This window comes from Narcine bancroftii, chromosome 2 (genome assembly GCF_036971445.1).
Source record: "Narcine bancroftii isolate sNarBan1 chromosome 2, sNarBan1.hap1, whole genome shotgun sequence".
NCBI classification, from domain to species: domain Eukaryota; kingdom Metazoa; phylum Chordata; class Chondrichthyes; order Torpediniformes; family Narcinidae; genus Narcine; species Narcine bancroftii.
The window spans coordinates 258,026,384-258,047,024 of NC_091470.1; the positions used below are offsets into that span (position 1 = coordinate 258,026,384).

At 42.9% G+C, this 20,641-nt stretch overlaps 1 protein-coding gene across 1 annotated transcript in view; it reads left to right on the forward strand.

Annotated features, from left to right (window-relative positions):
• Positions 1–20,641, forward strand: part of mrpl13 (mitochondrial ribosomal protein L13) — a 165,317-nt gene that overhangs the window by 85,968 nt on the left and 58,708 nt on the right. Inside the window, exon 5 of the mRNA XM_069920952.1 lies at positions 4,533–4,619. Within this exon, the coding sequence (XP_069777053.1) occupies positions 4,533–4,619 (87 nt within the window). The remainder of the gene's footprint in view (positions 1–4,532; positions 4,620–20,641) is intronic.

Sequence of the window (20,641 nt, forward strand, 5' to 3'; positions counted from 1 at the left end):
ATGTATTGAGTTCAGCTGCACGGTCATTGGCTCTGCAGCAAAATGCCCATTCCAGTGAGGTGAGGGAGATTCTGAGGATCAACCTGTGTTTACTTTTAGCAGCAACTCTAATCAAAGTGGCTCTAATACAAAAAATAAATAGTGTTTTGTTCTAGGTTATGATAGTGAAGAATTTCAAACCATATACTTTAATTCTTAGATGCTAATATCACAAGCTACCTCCAGTTTCAGACAGAATAAGTCTGTTGTACCTTGAAGAGAGAATGGCCGAGGGAATTGCAACTACTTGCGAATAAATGGGAAATGAGACAGAGCCCGAATTGGCCTTTTTGGCTCTGTCAACTGGTCTGTGGTTAACGTCAGTTCATTTTGCAAAATAAACCATTAGCAGTGGAATAGCATCGGTCCACCGAAGTCATTTAGTGGGCCCCAAATGAGTATACAATTGATGAACAAATGGCCATAAGAATGGTCAAGAATCTGAATGGAAAGGTCAGTCTGAGAAATTGTCTTTCGCATTTCTTATTAACTTCAGTATTTGAACAAAACCTGATGATGTGCATTAAATCTACCGAAGATGAAGTGTTGATTCCACTATTCCAACCAACCAGGAAACTTATTTGTCAATAATGGATGTCATTATCTATCCTAAAATATATGCTATAAACCCAAAGCAATTTGTATGAGGAATTTTTAATCTATTTTACAGTTAAATAGGACTTAATTCCATAATCTAACAAGTTTTTTTGAGGTAAATGGGTCTTTAATCCATTACATTTGATTTAGCTGGTTGTCAGATCTGCAATTCCAAATACAAATCCAACACTAACTGTTGTGTTCTCTGAGAGCATGGTGTCATGAGAGGACATGTGCTTATTAGCAACACTGGATATTAATATAGCCCACTACTCAGTACAAACTAAAATGGAGATTAAAAAAAATTTTTTAACGGCGTGGACTTGAAGGGCCGACATGGCCTGTTTCCACGCCGTAAACAGTTATATGGTTAATGCATAATAGTTAATCGGGTAAATTTACTATTTATACTGAAATTCATAGGTATTTTAACATTTTGGCAATACTCAAACTAAAATGCACACTCTTGCCAGTCAACAGCATTAAAACATTTATCCACTGAGAATTTAAATGGAAACTTGAAGTAGGAATGCTGATGTTAAATTTCCATTGTACATATCTGTGAAAGATTGATGGATTAACTCACTTGACTGCTCGCAAAACAAGCTTTTTCACTGTACCATGGTACATCTGACAATAAAATTGAATGTTATGAATTTATTTCTGTTTATTCTAATTTTCCTCAGAATATTCAATGAGATTTAGTTTTGATGGACTTGTGGGTGATGCATTGTTAGGGAATTGGGACATTTGCAATTATTTCATCCCTTTTGTCCAGTAACAAATTGGTTGTAAAGGGGTAGCATTGTGTTTGCTAATAAGGAAGTACAAAACACTTCCTATTTCAATAAGCTCCCCGCCATTGGCATTGATGTAGGATAAAGCTTCCAAGATTAGATAGGGATAATGCAATGAATTTCTTCCATTGTTTTTATTTTAATTTTTCTGCAAAATGAGATTCCTTTTTCTGCCTCCAGTGCTTTAAATTAAAACAAGTCAGCATGCAGAGAGAGAGAGGGCTAACACTTGAACAGTCATGCAAGTCAGCATTTGTGGAGAGAAGGGATAATTTAACGTCTTGTATCTAGATCCTTCCACCCCTAATAAGGGAGCAAATGCTGGAACAATTACTCTCCAAAGTTTTTGACATTGACAGTTTCTGTTAGTTTCTCATTCGCTTCATTCTTTGATCAAGCACCTCACTGACAAAAGGCAAAGGAGGAAAAACCCAACACCCAACCCCAACCAACCAATTTTCCCCTGCAACCGCTGCAACCGTGTCTGCCTGTCCCGCATCGGACTTGTCAGCCACCAACGAGCCTGCAGCTGACGTGGACATTTTACCCCCTCCATAAATCTTCGTCCGCGAAGCCAAGCCAAAGAAAATAAAAGCCAAAGGAGCCATCCAAATGCAGACTGTCAATCCTTGCCCCGTCCCTGATTCTTTAAAACTTTACCTTAGTTAAAATAATGTTGAGGTGTATTTTCCTATCTTTGTTCTTGTACCACCCCCTACTGCAGGTTAAACTTTTGCTATTTCTCAAATTATTTCAGTTGTAAGTACTGCTGGCAGTAAGTAGTGTTTCACTCAGTTAAACTGGGGGTTATTTTACATTGAACCATTGGAGCATTTGTAACATGATATCTTGAACTCAAATTCTTACAGATTTTTGAGGACTAATGATCAGAATTATTGGGGGAGGGTGGGGAGGATAAAAATTGAATTGTTAAATTATCAAATTACCGGTAAGTTAGAGTAAAATACATTTAAGGGTCCTTATTCTTTTTCTTTGAATATTTTATTTATAATTTTTCCAAACTCAGATAGCTTCCTCATACACAAAATGTATAGTTCACAATACAACACTCACAATTATCAGGTATATTTACATTCTCTCTACTGAGTCTGGTTTTATCCCTCCCTCTCCCCACAACACAAACTGATAAAAGGAAAGGAATACATTGACCATTTGAATAAAGGACTTAACTCACATAAAATGACAAAGACCCTTGTTTAATGTTAAAAACAAGACTCCACCTATCAAGGAGAAAATAGGAAAAAGAAAAACATTAACCATAAGTTCTGTTGGAGCTCAACTCCTGTCTTTCAGGTCTCTTATGACCTGACTGGAATGTGCCCTTCCCCCCCCCCCCCCCCCCCAACAAACCTCCACCAACCTCCTGAGAGGGGAAGGATATTTCAAGATTGAATCCATGGTGTTAATTCAGGAAACATATTGACTTTTTGATTATAAAAATGGAAAATTATATTGATAAATGTTCTTTTTATTAAACTTGAATTGTTAAATCCAGATCTGCTTCTTGAATAACGATCGCAAAAGTGATCAGTAATGAATTTAATTTGAAAGATTGTGGTTGCAATGCATAAATTACAAGAATTGTATTTATCCACTTCCTTTCACTTTGATAATGCTCTTATTGGTTTCTTTGAATTATTTTTAAACAAAACTTACTCCACATTATGAGAGGAGATATTAATGTAGATGAACAAAGTTTAGTGTAAGATATTCAATGATGTCCAGAGGCAGAAGCCTACAGAATAACATTGCATAGAGTCCAGGTATCTTAATGTGCTGGCAATATAGAGGATGGAAATCAGGATTGCATTTGCAGCCAGATTCTAAAGAAGACAATTACCCTAAAACTGAAGGAGATTTCAGAGATTGAGAGGGATAAGATCATGGAGGGATTTAAAATCAAGATATTATTGACAGTGACCTCTTGTAGATCAGCTGGTGGGTGAATAGGACAAGGCACAATAGGGCACTAGTAGCAGGTTCTTGGTCGGCTTTGGTTTTTAGAGAGTGGAACTTGAAAGACCAGCCAGTAAAGTCTTGAATAATGAAATTTACAATTAACAAAGGGACAAATAAAGGTCAACTAAAGACCAGCAGCATTGTAGAACTAGAAAAAAATAGTTCTGGTGATTATATCTTTTAAGCTTATGTGTGAATGAGAAGATTACACTTCTGTGTATTAAAACCATTGTTCAAGATCTGTGAAAGTTACCTACCATTTGGTGTTTGTTTAAGAAAGACAGAAAAATAGGAAATTTTACAAAAGTGCAAACTTTGTGTGTGCACCGTGGTCTAGAGAAACACTGTTTCATCTGGTTGTATATGTACAGGTACACGATCCTTTATCCGGAACCCTTAGGGGACAGTGTGTTCCGAATTTCGGGTTTTTCTGGATTTCGGAAAGCCCACCCGAATTGTGCTGCAGTATCCACCCCCACCCCCTTCCAGTCGCCTCCCCCAACTGCGGTCCCTCGGCCACCTCCCCCGACCGCCGGTCCCTCGGCCGCCTGGATGTTTCCCCCGACCGCCGGTCCCTCGGCCGTCTCCCCCCCGACCGCCGGTCCCTCGGCCGCCTCCCCCCCGACTGCCGGTCCCTCGGCCGTCTTCCCCCGACCGCGGTCCCTCGGCCGCCCGGCAGTCTCCCCCTTCCCCCAACCGCTGGTCCCCACTTGCTGGATTTTGGATCTTTCCGGATTTTAGATGTCCATATAAAGGATCCTGTACCTGTACAATCAGATGATAATAAATTTCATTTGGACGACAGCCTTTTTCCTTTCAACCTTTTTTTCTTTTGGGGGTTCTTTTATTGCCCATTTTTAGTTGCAAAAAAATTTTTACTGACTTTTTTGGTGAAATAAATTGGTTAATATAATCTGTGAAGTGATTTTATGATATATTTACATCCTAATGCTGAGAATTAGCAAGCAGTCAGTGTTCATCTGAGAGCTTATGCAGAAAAGTTGTCTCTGCAGATCATTAAACGTCAAGATGAATTTTTTCCAGTTTTTTTTGGATAACCTTGTTATGAGTGTATATAGGGAAATGTGTTTGAGATTTTAATGGTATGTTTTATTGCAGATTGTAAAGTTGGCTATCTATGGCATGCTGCCAAGGAATTTGCACCGAAGAACCATGATGCAAAGGTTGCATCTCTTCCCGGATGAGGTTAGTGCCACAGGCGTCAATTTTACTTTCTCATCCAAAAGTTCCAATGGTTATATTTCTATTCCAAGTTTCCCTGCAAACAAAAGAGAGATAATATTCTCGCTTCTATCTAGTTTGCTGAGTTGGCTGTTTTGAGCTAAATGACCAAACATGACGTTTTTACAAGCTTCATTCTTGAGAAAGCCAGCTGCTGTTGTGCAGCTTTTTAGGCTCTAACCCCCCCCCCTCCCCCCCCCACACCCTTGCAATCCCATTTATATTTGTAGCCCTAGTTCCTCCAAACTGTCCACGTAAAAGAAGTGGAAAAGCTCCTTCTGAGAACCATATGTTGCTGGCTGCAAGTGTAAGAAGGCATTATTTCTGTTGTGTCAGGAGACACACTTATAAAATGATATATGTACCCAGATGTGTGGATTTGCTTCGCAGTCATTTTTGAGGAGCTAGGATTTTTGAAATGTCTTTATCGTGGTTCTACTGCTCAATGCTGGTTTGACAAAATTAGAATGTTGATTTCAGCCATAAGTTCTGGAGATGGAGTGTAGAACCAATGTGCCCCAACGTTAAGAGGATAGAGAAGTCGACGAAGCTGAGTTTTTTTTTCTCATCTCTATTGTAAACTAAGCAATCCTCTGCACAAACAAATCTCTGCAGTGTCCAAAAACATTTTGGCTTGTTGAAGCACACATGGAAACAACAGTGTCTATTCCTTTGAGGAAGAAATAAGAATGTCAAAAACAAATGGGAGAAGTTATTTCTCTTCAATTTTTTTTTATGCTATTCCAGCATCATGCACCTACTTTGTGTGGAGAGCCTTTTCTTAAAAAAAAATTGTAATTGAAAACATGCACAAGTGTCCTTCGGAAAAGGAAATCTGAAATTGAACAAATTGGTTTTGAAAGTAAAAATATTAATTCTTATTTTCTAGTTATAAGATTCTTTGAAGAACGTTCCTCAATCTCAGAAATCGGCATCAGAAATATTTTGATTTTGGCATAAATAGACCAAAGACAGATATTTGTCATCTTCAGTTTACAATTTTTTTTTCCATCAGGCATTCCATGCTGTTGGACTGGTTGTGCCATTGAGTGCCTCACCTTAAAGGACCATTTAGGGAAGCACAGTTTAGTATTGTATTGTAATATAGTATTGTAAAAGTCCAAAATTCCAGATACCGCCCAACTGTTCTTTATTCTTCTTAAATTTGAATTTTAAAAGTTCTGGCTAAGAATCCAGAGTATCCAGTCTGACCAAGCAATCTGGATTTTTGGACTTTAACTCTATTAGAATTCAAGATTATAAGGAGAAAGTTGAATGTGGTTTGAAGTATAAATTGGGAAGTCTTTTAAAAGAGTTAACAATGCCTATTTTATGAAAAGGAGAGAGCTGTAGATTTTGTATTGAGCCGTGCAGCCAGTATTTACTCAGCAAACCACCACCTAGATCAGTGGTTTTCAAACTGCCCCCCTAAATTCACCTTCCACCATAACCAATCCCAATGCCCTTGGTGCTCTGTGATTAGTAAGGGATTGCTTCAGGTGGTATGTGAGTGGGAAGGGAAGGTTAAGAACCACTGCTCTAGACCCAATTGTTACTGAAATATTTTGCTTGAGAAAAATTGTCATTGGCCCATTTCCTTTGGAATTATGAAACCGTGTGCATAACAAGTCAATTAGGTACAATTAAAACAGTGGTTTTCAAACTTTTTCTTTCTACTCACATACCACAAAGCAACTATGGCATTGGGTTTGCTTAAAGTGGAATGCGAGTTTAGGGGGGCAGTTTGAAAACCACTGACCTAGATCAATGCAAGTGCAATGCTACACCCTGCACCCATACTTCCTCACCACATTCGGGCCCCCAAACAGTCCTCCACTTTGCCTGCAACACGGTAAGTGTCACTTTTGCATCTGGTCCTCCCTGTGCAGCCTCCTCTATGACTGGGAGACCTGACACTGATTGAGGGATCACTTAGTTGAAAACGTTTGTCCTCCATCCACCCCATCAGCCAGGATCTTCCAGTGATATGCCCTTTAATTCTACTTTCCATTCACATATCAACATGTAATGAGGCCACACCCAAAATGGAGGAACAGCACCTTTAATTCCACCTTGGTAGTCTCAAACTAGACAGCTTCATTGATTTCTCCATTTTCTGGTATCCTCTTTTCCCCCTCCACCCCTTTATTTTCATAAAGGCAACCTCCCCTTACTTTTGACAATCTCTCTGTCCTTATTCCTCTTTTCCCTCCCCGTCTTCTGTACCTGACCATTATCCTCTCCTTCCAGCTCCCCATCCCTTTCCTCCTATAAGAGTGCCTCAATCTTCAGCCTCTTCCTTCTATCACCTCCTCACTTGTTCCAACTCCCACCTGCCAGTCTATGCTCCTACCCCCACCTTTCTACCCTTGCTATTTCTCATGAAGAATTATGGCCTGAAACATCAGCAACATTTTTGCCTTCTATGGATGCTGCCTGAACGACTTAGTTCCTCTGGCAGTTTGTGTGTTGATATTGCTGTGTAATGATAGAGTCCCAGAGCTTTACAGCATAGAAGTCCCTTCAGCCCAACTTTCCATGCTGGCTAAATATTCAGCTGAGCTAGTCGTATTTGCTGGTGTTTGGCCCGTAACGCTCAACTTTTCCTCTCCAAGTACCTGCCACAACTGCAATCTGGCAGTGCATTCTAAATACCCACTGCTGTCTGTGCTAGCTATTTTTTTAAGTGAAATCTCTTGTGTTAGAAAGATTGGCCTGCACACCAAAGAGAACTTCACTTCTATTCTTGTATGGCAGTGTTAGTGTCTAACCGGAAGGCCCAATGGATTTCCAGTTTAAAGTCTTGTACAAAATGTGATATCTCTAACAGAGTAGCACTTGTTTGGTACTGTACCAGATTGTCATTATAATCTCAGGTTTCGGGCTTGAGGTTTAAACCCACAGTCCTCTGGCTCAATCCTAAGATTGCCACCTATGAGCAATCTAGATTCACCAGGATAAGACAAGAGATGAGAATTAAAATAACAGCTACAAACACCAGCAATGTGAAATAAAAAAGCAAAAAATGTTGGGAAAGCTCAGCTATTCAGGAACATCAATGGAAAGGGAAACAGTTATGTTTTTTACACAGCAATCCCCTGATATTTCCATTATGAAGACCCTCCAATATGCCACCATTTGTTATTAGCACAAAGATTTGACACTAGGTCTGCCAGACCTATCATTAATAAGTAATCCCTTATTAATCACCGCTACCTAGCATTGGGGGCTGGTGGCGGCCTGTCGGTGGGGAAGTAAGGCGGTGGGCTTCAGACAGTTCAGACTGCTTCAAATTACAGGTTGTAAGCTTGGTATTTGAAAAGAGTTGAATCTGGATAACGTGTTAATCTGTGGACAGCGGGATCATTATTCCCCTCGTGTTCACTTGTTTCCCCTCTCTGGGGCTTCTATTTGGATTGTCTTTGAAAAGGTTTTAGTCTGGGTAAGTGTTAGGGACAGTTCAAACTGAGGACAAACCCACAGACCAGCTTGTTCACAATCTGGCAGACCTAGTGTCAAATCTAAGGTGTCAATATGTGGGCAGCGGGATAATCATCTCCCTTGTGTTCACATGTTTCCCCTCTCTGGGGTTTGTGTCACTCTGAACTGCCACTTTGTGCTGGCCTATGTTTTCATTACACTGTGTCATAAGTGTGCTTGCCCAGGGAGTCTGTTGTGGGGATTGGCGTTGTTGTGGGGATTGGCGTTGCAGTAGGGCTTCTATTTGGATTGCCTTTGAAATGGGTTAAGTCTGGGTAAGGGTTAGGGAGAGTTCAAACTGAAGACAAAGCCACAGACCAGCTTGCTCACAATCTGTCAGACCTCGTGTCATATCTAGGGTGTCAATATGTGGGCAGTGGGATAATCATCCCCTTTGTGTTCACATGTTTCCCCTCTCTGGGGTTCTGTGTCAATCTGAACTGCCACTGTTTTCATTACACTGTGTCTGTTTCTAGTCTCTGTTGGCCTCGTATCTTCTTCGGTAGGTCTCTGTATCATTCATTCAACAGTTCTTACAATTTGTATGGTGTTAGGGTTAGAGTTAGTGTTGGGGTTATTGGTGGTGTTTCTTGGTAAGCTAGGGTCTGTGTTAGGGTGTCCCTGTAATTTGGGTTAGAGTTAGTGTTGGGGTTATTGGTGGTGTTTCTTGGTAAGCTAGGGTCTGTGTTAGGGTGTCCCTGTAATTTGTCATAAATGTGCTAGCCCATGGAGTCTGTTGTGGAGATTGCTGTTGTTGTGGGGCTTCTATTTGGGTGGTATTTGAAAAAGGTTGAATCTGGTTAAGGGTGAGGGTTAGGGAGTTAATCTGTGGACAGTGGGATCATTATTCCCCTCGTGTTCACTTGTTTCCCCTCTCTGGGGTTCTGTGTCATTCTGTACTGCCACGTTAGGGTTAGGGTCAGAATTAAGTTGTAAGCTTGGGTCTATAATAGAGTATTTGAAAAGGGTTGAATCTGGGTAAGGGTGAGGGTTAGGGTGTTAATATGTGGACAGCGGGATCATTATTCCCCTCGTGTTCACTTGTTTCCCCTCTCTGGGGTTCTGTGTCACTCTGTACTGCCACATTAGGGTTAGGGTTAGAATTAGGTTGTAAGCTTGGGTCTATGATAGAGTATTTGAAAAGGGTTGAATCTGGGTAAGGGTGAGGGTTAGGGTGTTAATCTGTGGACAGCGGGATCATTATTCCCCTCGTGTTCACTTGTTTCCCCTCTCTGGGGTTCTGTGTCATTCTGTACTGCCACGTTAGGGTTAGGGTCAGAATTAAGTTGTAAGCTTGGGTCTATAATAGAGTATTTGAAAAGGGTTGAATCTGGGTAAGGGTGAGGGTTAGGGTGTTAATATGTGGACAGCGGGATCATTATTCCCCTCGTGTTCACTTGTTTCCCCTCTCTGGGGTTCTGTGTCACTCTGTACTGCCACATTAGGGTTAGGGTTAGAATTAGGTTGTAAGCTTGGGTCTATGATAGAGTATTTGAAAAGGGTTGAATCTGGGTAAGGGTGAGGGTTAGGGTGTTAATATGTGGACAGCGGGATCATTATTCCCCTCGTGTTCACTTGTTTCCCCTCTCTGGGGTTCTGTGTCATTCTGTACTGCCACGTTAGGGTTAGGGTCAGAATTAGGTTGTAAGCTTGGGTCTATAATAGAGTATTTGAAAAGGGTTGAATCTGGGTAAGGGTGAGGGTTAGGGTGTTAATATGTGGACAGCGGGATCATTATTCCCCTCGTATTCACTTGTTTCCCCTCTCTGGGGTTCTGTGTCACTCTGTACTGCCACATTAGGGTTAGGGTTAGAATTAGGTTGTAAGCTTGGGTCTATGATAGAGTATTTGAAAAGGGTTGAATCTGGGTAAGGGTGAGGGTTAGGGTGTTAATATGTGGACAGCGGGATCATTATTCCCCTCGTGTTCACTTGTTTCCCCTCTCTGGGGTTCTGTGTCACTCTGTACTGCCACATTAGGGTTAGGGTTAGAATTAGGTTGTAAGCTTGGGTCTATGATAGAGTATTTGAAAAGGGTTGAATCTGGGTAAGGGTGAGGGTTAGGGTGTTAATATGTGGACAGCGGGATCATTATTCCCCTCGTGTTCACTTGTTTCCCCTCTCTGGGGCTTCTGTGTCACTCTGATCTGCCACATTAGGGTTAGGATCAGGGTTAAGTTTAGGGTTAGGGTTAGAATTAGGTTGTAAGCTTGGGCCTATGATAGAGTGTTCCTGTAATTAGTCCTACGTGTTCTGGCCCAGGGAGTCTGTTGTGGGGATGGGCGCTGTTGTGGGGTTTCTATTTGGATTGTCTTTGAAAAGGGTTAAGTCTGGGTAAGGGATAGGGACAGTTCAAACTGAGGACAAACCCACAGACCAGCTTGCTCACAATCTGGCAGACCTAGTGTCAAATCTAGGGTATTAGGGTTAGGGTTCAGGTTAATTATAGGTTTAGTATTATGATTAGGGTTAGGTTTAGTGGCCCACAACAACAGAGAGCAGTCAGCGGACCACCAGGACAGAGCTAGACAGCGGGCCATGAAAGAGAGCAGGCAGCACTAAAAAAAAATCACAGTACTCAATATACTAAGAAATACACATCATGACTCAAATTGGTCCCAGAATGCCAGAAGTGCAGTTTACACTGCACTCAGTATGGGAGTTTTACTCAGTGCCTTGGCAAAAAAAAGATGGGACTGGAATAGTATCCCCATTCTGGTTTTGTGCTTTTTATACTGCATGCATTCTGGAAAAAAAAAGGTAAGTGACTGTGTAAAAAGCATAATTTCAGTTCAAAGACTCTTCATTGGAAAGAGAGAAACAGTGCTAATCTTCGTAGCAGATAAGTGGGATAGGGCAATGTGTGGAGCAAGGGGAATTTCTATGATAAGATAATGTGGCAATTAATCTCCTTTGCCTTTGTAACAAGTTTCCAATATCTGCAATTCGTTGTCTGACCTACCGGGACATGCCCAACAGGAAAGGATGAAAGGAAAAGGGAAGAGAAGAGTGTCAGAAGAGAAAATGGCCAATTCTGAAAAGAAAATGGAAAAGAGAAAGTTGGTGAATTCAATAGTTAGATCAAAATATGTTTTCACTCCAGAGCTAAGGACTTTGGAGCACATCAGACTACGTCTGATCATTTTCTCGTTCTTCATTCTGCATTGCCACACAGTTGCTACAATATAATTTTAAAATATCAATTGTGTGCTTAGAATAATGATGTAGTCGAGTCGAAGTTCAGTAAAAGTCATTTACTCAGTCACCTTCAGTTTTTTTAAAGCCCCGCACATTCCAAATGACATCATCGCATTGTGACGTCATGACGTCAGTCGGAACCTCACGAGCCGGTTCGATTAAGCCTCTGGTGAGCTGCTCCATGGTACCCCCGCCCCCCCCTCCCCCCAAGAACCGGCGATAGGAGACTAAACCTCTGGTGCCATTACTGTCCTCCGCTCTTGAGCGGTCGTCTGCACCTTCATATTGGGGGTTGTGGCAAGGGCCGATCAAGGTCGAGATTAGCGGGCTTTAGTCAGTCAATCGTAAATGTTTCTGGATGCCCCTCAATGTCCAGTACACAAGATATACAATTGTTTCATAACACTGAAGGAGCCCTCATACAACCTCTGTAAGGGTGGCCCATATGCATCTCTACACACAAACACAAACTCACAGTCCCAGAATTCCTTTGGGATGAAGGGTCTCGTTGTTCCATGCCTTGACGTTGGAACTGGGACCAATTTTCCAAGCCACTCCCGCAGTCTGCCTAAGACTTCAGTCAGTGGCACCTCTTGTCTGCGTGCTGCGGGGATGAACACCCCTGGTATAACTGGACTGATGGGGAGTTGAGATCCTCCTTGGATGCCTCTCTTATTCCTAGGAGGATCCAGGGCAGCTCATCCACCCAATCAGGTCCCTGGAGGTGGGCCATCAGTGTAGCTTTCATTTGCCTATGGAACCGCTGCACCAGGCCATTTGACTATCATATGGTGGAGCTGCATTCCCATCAGTCGCGACAAAACGTCCCAAAGTGCAGAGGTAAATTGTGGGCCTCTGTCGGAGGTGATGTGTGTGGGTAAGCCAAACCGAGATACCCACATGAATCAGTTGATGAGTCTGTCATAGGAACTGCCTCTGGCCACTTAGTGAATCTGTCGATGACCATTAACAAGTACCGAGACCCTCACGACACTGCAAGCAGGCCAACGACGTTGACATGCATGTGGTCGAATCTATGCTGCGGTGGCTGGAAAGGTTGAAGTGGCACCTTTATGTGCCTTTGCACTTTTGCAGATTGGCAATCTGTGCACGTCTTTGCCCAGTACATGACCTGCTTTTTGAGTCCATGCCATACAAACTTGTCGGATATCATGTGGACCGTTGCTCAAATGGAGGGGTGAGACAGTCCTTGAATGGCATTGAAAATTCAACGTTTCCACACAGCAGGGACCATAGGTTGAGGCTGACCTGTGAAATCATCGCACACGAGAGTGGTACCTACGATCCCTGAGTTGCAGGCTCATGACAGCAGTTCTATAAGCTGGGAGTTCATCATCCTGGCCCTAAGCTTTGGTAAGTGCCATGCAGTCTACACCTGGAGAGAGGCCATGTACTGCTTAACAAAGGAGCAAGACAGGGCATCAACCATCATGTTACTCCTACCGGAGATGCATTTAATCCTGGTTGAAAACTCAAGTACTGTTGATAGCAGGCTGAGCAGGGATCTAATGGCTTTCTGAAGGCAAACGTTAGCAGCTTATGGTCAGTAAGAACCGTGAACTCCCTGCCTTACAAAAAATAGTGGAAGTGTCTGACTGCTAGGTACAGCGGCAGCAGTTCCCTATCGAATGCGCTATATTTCATTTCCGGAGGGCGGAGGTATCTACTGAAAAACGCTAGAGGCTTTCATTGTCCATTGATGAACTGATCCAAGACCTTGCCTACTGCTGCTTCTACCGTCTAGGCACTTGGTGGATGGACCAGCAATGTTGCCTTTGCTAGAGCATCTTTGGTCTGCTGTAATGTTACTGTTGTCTCGTTTGAGTTCTTTGGCACCGGTGGATACGAGGTCAAAGAGGGGTTTCATAACATGAGCTACAGAGGGTAGAAAGCCGCGATAGAAATTGACCATTCCCAGAAATTCCTGGAGTGCTTTGATCATTTCAGGTCTTGGGAATTTGAGGATGGGCTGCTGATCTGATGTCCCAAGAGAGTACTGCCCGAATTTGCATTTGGCAGGGTTCACAGTTAGCCCGAACTCCTGTAGGCAGCGGCAGAGTAAACATAGATGCTGAGGGTGCACTTTGTGGGAGTGGCTGGCGACGAGTTTGTCATCCAAGTATATGAAAAGGAAGTCCATGCCACGCCCCACTGTGTCCATCAGTCGCTGGAATGTTTGAGCAGCATTTCTGAGCATAAAGGCATTCTCAAAAATTCAGAGGTTGAACAGTATTATGATGGCGGTCTTGGGCACAACCTCCAGGTTTATCACGCACCAAGTCAATTTTAGAAAATATCCTGGCCTCATGAAGATGAGCTGTAAAGTCCTGTATATGGGGCATATGGTAGCGTCATTGAGATGCCTGCCATCCCACAAGGTCTCAAGCTTCCCTTGGCTTTGGGCACTATATGTTGCGGGGAAGCTCACAGGCTTTCAGTCCTGCAAATTATTCCATTTTGTGGAACTCTTGTTTTACAAGCCGCAACTTTTCGGGCGGCAGGTGTCAGGCGTCAGGCTTAGTCGTGTAGTGGACGCCCTTGGGTGAAAATGTGGTGTGACACCATGTTTTGGTGTGGCAAGAAATTTAGTGTATTCATTGTTCGAGTACTCCTCGATGTCTAGGTGCGAGCGGATAATTTGGCTTTTCCAAGGTGGAAAGTCTGAAATGTTGTGGTGTTCACCAACCGGTGCCCTTTTAAGTCCACCGTCAGTGAGTTGGTCTGAGGAAATCGGCACCCACCAATGGCTAGGACACAGCAGCAAGAGTTAGCTTCCATGTGTACTTATTGTTGCTGAATTTCAGGTGTATAGTTCATGTGCCCTACTTACGAATCAAACTGTTATTCACTGCAGTGAGCACTGGACCCATGTTGGGTGTCAAAGCCCAAAGGAGGAAGGACACTAACCTCTGCACTCATGTTGACTAGAAATTTGTGCTGGGAGAGTTCATCCCAGACGTAGAGTAGGCTGTTACATAGCCAGCGGCTATAGCCATTAATGACAACTTGCCATGGCATTTTCCTGAAAAAATGCAAGGGGATCGGCAGCGGCGAGCTCCAGAACCCCAACATTAGTGGTAAAAACACCAGGTGGTTGTTACAGAGTCATGCTTGTCTAGGGGAACATGCGCCATCGTCACCGGTACTCATGGAACCTAGGCCTTTGGGTATGACGCAGCACTAATTTCTGTGGGCCTTACACCTTGTTGTTTCGCGTGCCACAGATGTCTGCACAGGCAGCCACTGTTCGAGGGTTATCAAAGTCCTCGTCAGCCAATGTAAGACAGATGTCTTCTGGCATATACTCTAAAAGCAACTGCTTGAAGAGTAAGCAAGGCCTAGGCCATCTGCCAGAGTCATAATGTCATTCATTAACTCCAAAGGGGTGCAATTTCCCCAGGCCATCAATATGGAGGAGCCATGCAGCTCACTCGTGCTGTGAGAGACTGTAAATTGGGGAAGGAGGGCTCTTAGAGCTTCATACTTGCAGAGAGCTGGTGGGTCCTGAAGGAAATACACTACTCAACCAGCCATGTCCTGGTTGAGGGTGCTTACCACATGATAGTACTTAGTGGCGTCCACTTCTATCTTGCAAATGTGGAACTGTGCCTCAGCCTGCCCGAACCAAACTTCTGATTGAATGATCCAAAAGTCAGGCAGTTTTAGCGAAATCACTGCGTTGTCCATGTTGGGTCCAAAATCCGTTTGGGCCTGTAGGGGTCACCAATGTAGCAACTGTGTCGCAGTGTGAAATGAAGAACAAGAAAATGATCATACATAATCGAGTTGAAGTTCAGTAAAATTCATTACTCAAACAGTCACGCGCAGCTTTTAAAAATCAGATGCGTTCCAAATGACGTCATCGCATTGTGACATCATGACGACACTCGGAACCTCCCGAGCTGGTTCCATTAAGCCTCCAGTGAGCCACTACAATACAATTATTTGCACTTGGTCGAAAGTAATGTAAATAAATTCAAAGCGGTAATTCTTCACGGCACAGCATCTTTTCTACATGTGAACTCAGTGAGGTGAGCTCCATATTCAGGACAGAAGGAAATAATTGAATCTTGATTTTGTGAGCATGGATAACATCCACGGTTTTGTTTGATTACACCTTCATTTAAAACTGTGGCCTGATGTCCTTTTCTTCACCAAAATGTGGAGGGTATCCAGATATTCTTCAGTGTACTGAAGGGCCAAATCACTGCAAACATTTCACTCTGCTAAATTCCATCCATTAACAAGCATGTTAGTACATTGTATTTCTATGTGTAAATAGCGACATGCTACTTATTCTGGAAAAAGCTTAGTAATTACAGTGGGTGTTCATATTGACTGACCTTGATCCTTGTTCTAACTGTATTTGAAATAACAATCATATACTTTTAACAATTTAACCAGACTCATGTTCTGTATCTATTTGAAGCTTCTGTAAATTTAAAGTTATCCATAACCATATTTGGATACACTTAGATGTGAATCTTTTTTTCTTGTATCGATGAACAGAAATAATAAGATAAAAGATGTTTCTTACACAGTGCTCTCCAAGAAAAATGGCCTTCAGATTAATGCTTCTGAAAACATGTCCTCAAGCCACCGTTCATTTGCAGTGAAGCTCCCAAAACAATGAAAAGCTTTCAAGGACAATGCTTCTCTGCAAGGAAATAGGCAGAATTACCATCATCTCCTTTGAAGCTGACTCCTCTGCTAAACCAAAGGGGATTTGCTTCTACGTGGCTCCTTCTTCAAAAAGCAAGGGGCAGCCCCTCTACTGCCATCAATTCAGCCCTTATCTGCATTACATCTATTTCCCATGCATCTTCTGTGGCTCCCTTAGCCCTGAGGCAACAAGGAAGCATCCCACTTGTCTTTACCTGCAAACCCACCAGCCTCCACATCCCAGCAATTTCAGCCACTTCAAGATAATCCCACCACCAGACACATCTTCCCCTCTCTGCTTTTGCAGGGACCGCTCCATTCAGGACTCCCTCGTCCAATCATCCCCTTTTCATTAATCACCCCTTTGGGACCTACCCTGTGACTGCACAAAATGCTAAAGTTATCCCCACAGCACCTCCCTCACTGCCATTTGGGGCCCCAAACAGGCCTTCCAAGTGAAGCAGTACTTTATTTGTGAAGTCTACTTCAATAACAGGGACCTCCCAGTGGCTGATCATTTTAATTCTACACACCTTTCCCACTGACAATGCTATCTATGGCCCCATGTATTGCTAAACTGAGGCCACCTGCAAATTGAAGGAACAACACCTAATTTTCAATCTGGGCACTCTCCAAATGGATGGCATTAACATTGACTTCTCCCTTTTTTGTTTAACCCATCCCTGTATCTTTCTATTTTCCTATCACTGTCTCCTTTCCCCTCTAGCTCCCCAACCTCTTCTCTTCTCTCTCCACTCAGAGATCTTCGTCCTCCCCATTGCTTCTCAGATTTTTTCACGTACCCTCCCTATGATTATCCTGCAATCCTTTCTCTGCTCCTTCCTCCCTCCTCTCCTTTCCACATAGCTATTTATTCAGGCACCTGGCTGAGTTTTGCTCATATCTTGATGAAGGGCAAGGCCCAAAATGTTGCTTACCCTTTGCTTCTTATAGATGCTGTGTGACCTGCTGAGTTTCTCCAGCACTTTTGCGTATTGCACAACGAAGATAGGTAAAGTTTGAGTAGCCTGTCAACACATTGGTATCTAGTTGGTAGCAAGTTCAAACACAAAACATTGGCATGTGAAAAGAATCCAGAGGAGCATGCACTTCTTTAAAAATAATATTTGGATTAATTCAACTGAAGTTGTTGCAAAACACTGAGGAATATGAAACTGAAATTTTGTTCAACATTGGGCATTGGTGTAACTTACAAAAACATTCTCCAGAAGCAAACCACAGTCATAAATTGATTTGATGTAAAAACACAGAATTGCTGGAAAACTCAACAGATCTCACGGCAACTATCGGAGGTAAAAATATATGATCAACGTTTCGGGCCTGAAGTATGAGTAAAAAGCAGGCAGGCAGCTATATTAAGACTGGTGAAAAGGGAAGAATGGGAGGGAGGGACTACAGACCAACAGACAAAAGGTATTGATTGGATATGATAAGATGACAGGAGAGGGAAGGTGAAAATTGATTGGGGAGGCAAGAGTTGTTTTCAGTTTGTGGCAGTCATCTACTTAACTGCATCGCATCTGGGGTGATGCGTGGGAGTAGCAGCACACATGCGCAGGTCAGTTCAGGAAAGCAGGAAGAGTAGATTGAGAGTGTCAAGATCACCCATGTGGCAGAGAGCCAATGAAAAGATGAAGGGCTTGGTGGGTGGTGTCTTGTGAGATGAAGAATTTGTTGCTGTTATGAGAAGAATAAAGAGTTGACTCCATTTTGAAGAATAAGTGAATGTATTCTTTAAATTGTGTGTATACCGGGTAAATTACTGCAGCTACAAGTTTCACAGGACCTTCTAGGTAAAAATGGAAAGAGATGAGGATAAACCCTTTGCAGGAGTAGTTGGGGAGGTCAAGCTGGAGGTCTCCCTCCCCCCCCCCCCCCAGCTTCTTATCAACAATGCATCTGCGTGATTCGCGATCATCAAGGCACGTTTCTCCACCCTTAGTGTGACAAGTCAGAAGATGAAATTCATTTCACTTGTGGCCAGTCCTCCAGAGCAGATTGCCGTGAAGTGTATGATATTCTAGTTAATCCAGATGCTACCCTCCCATATAACATCCTGAAGGCTGCTATTCTGCAGTGTACTCAGCTGACTCAGGAGGCTCGTATTGTCAAGCTACTATCTAACAATTGCCATGGGGATAGGAAGCTGTCACAGATGCTGAGAAGATGGCGCAGGCTCGCTGTTGTGGACCCTATTGAAGGGGATGTATGGAAGCAGAGATTCCTCCAGTATTTACCTCGTCAAGTTCAAGGACACTTGGTGAGTGTCTTTCACACGTCCACACTCAATGAGTTGCTGAATCATACTGATCTCATTATGTCTACGACTTCTGCAGAAAAATAGATGCATTGTTACTCCTCCTAGTCAGCAGGTGCAAACAGAGCTGGAACAACTGCTTACTTCATCTTGTCAACCACCTGCACCTTATCAACCAAAGATAACTCAGCTGGAGCAGCAAATGACTGCACTAACTACACAGATCCAGGCTTTGGGCATGCAATGGAATTCCTTCTGGTGGCCTGGTTGATCGTGCTGGTCGAGGATATGGTAGAGATGGTGGGTAGCATATTTGTTGGAAGCACCGGAAATTTGGTGCTGCCACCTGGCCTTGTCAGCTACCTAGCCATTTCTACAAATAGCAGCCAGGAAATGAGCAGGCCTGGCAATAGAGGCAACTGCTGCCCTTGGGCATCTCGGCCGCCATCTCTTCCTCAAAGACTATTTCTCGGGTGTTCAATTTCTTGTCAATTCCAGTGCAGAAATTTCAGTGGTCCCTCCAACCCTGGAAGAATGCAGACACCCAAATATATCATGTGTTTTGCCAGCCGTGAACGATTCTCATTTTCAAATATATGGCCAGGGATCACTCACACAGAATTTTGGTCTCAACAAACTATTTCAGTGGATTTTCACGGTTGCAAATATGGTAAATTCTATTTTGTCACTGTTTTTACTGCTGGTGATTTTAAAGAATTGCTGTGTCATGGTCTACAGCACTTGTGTGCCCCTGCTTGTTCCAGGGATTGCTCAAGCATTTCCCTTGCCTGGTAACCTAGTCATATTAGCACGGGGACATCAATCATGCATTTGCCAACCACATAGAAACTCATGGCCCTCCATCTGTAGCGTGAGCTCGTAAATTACTCCTGGATCATCATGAAAGTGAAATTCAACCACAAGCAGGAGCTGGGTAGTCTGCGGATTTGACACATCCTGAGCATCGTCATTGCATATGGTTCCAAAGAAGTCTCCTGGGCTTGGCAGCCTTGTGGTGATTATCGTGCACTGAACAATTCCACTGTGCCTGACTAAAACAACATTCCCAATACAAGACTTCTCAGTGAACCTGCATGGCAAAAGTGTGTTTTCAAAAATAGACTTGATGTGTGCTTACTAGCAGAATGCTGTAGAGCCTTCTGGTGTTGCCAAGACAGCAGTAATTACTCCTTTCGGCATGTTTGAGCTTCTCCAAATGCCATTCGGTCTGCGAAATGCAGCTCAAACATTCCAGTGGTTTATGGACCGTGTACTCTCCGGCCTCGGTCTTGTATTTTTCTATATTGATGATATTCTTGCCATGAGCGTGGATGAAGAGGAACACAAGCACCGTCTTGTATCAATTTTCTGGAGACTTGACAAATTTGACATTGTGATCAATCAGAAACAATGGGTTTTTGGTGCTGCTGAACTTATATTTTTGGGACATAGTTACCCAGTGTAGTATCTTGCCTGCTGAAATGAAAGTGCAAGGAATTAGAGATTTTCCTATACCTGTTTCATTTGGCCAGTTACAATGATTTTTAGGGACGATAAATTTCTATCACTGTTTCTTGCTGAGCGCTACAGGGTCTCTTAACCCTTAATGAGCGACTTAAGGGATCCAATAAGACCGTTTCTAACAGACCATTGAGTTTGTGCAACGATGCCATTGTGCTTTCAACTATGTGAAGACCGCACTTGTGAATGCCATGATGCTTGTACACCAAAAGCCCAATGCTTTGCTTTCTCTCACGATGACTCTGTTAGTGCCGTGGTAGCAGTGTTAGAACAAAGAGTCGGTGGGAAGTTGGAACCTCTGCCATTCTTTTTAGCCAAAGTGTCATTGGCTCAGGTGGAATATAGTACTTTTGGGCGAGATCTCCTCGCCATCTATTTCGCAGTGAAACATTTCCATTTTTTGTTGTAAGGTTGCCTTTTCACAATTTTTCAAACTTTTTCTTTCCACTCACATATCACCTTAAGTAATCCCTATGCCATAGGTGCTCTTTGATTAGTAAGAGATTGCTTGAGATTGTACATGAGAGGGGAAATATTTGTTGAGAACCACTGCCCTAGACCCAATTGTTGCTGAAATATTTTGCTTGAGAAAAATTGTCATTGGCCTATTTCCTTTGGAGTTATGTAACCGTGCACATAACGAGTCAATTAGGTATGATTAAAGCAATGCTTTTGAAACTTTTTCTTTCCATTCACATAGCCAATGAAAAGGTCAGAGGGCTTTGGTTGGGTGGTGTTTTGTTCGGTGAATAATTCATTGCTGAGTCCAAGAATAATAAAGAGAGATTACTTCATTTTCTACTGACAAATGTTACGAGCCCAGAGGA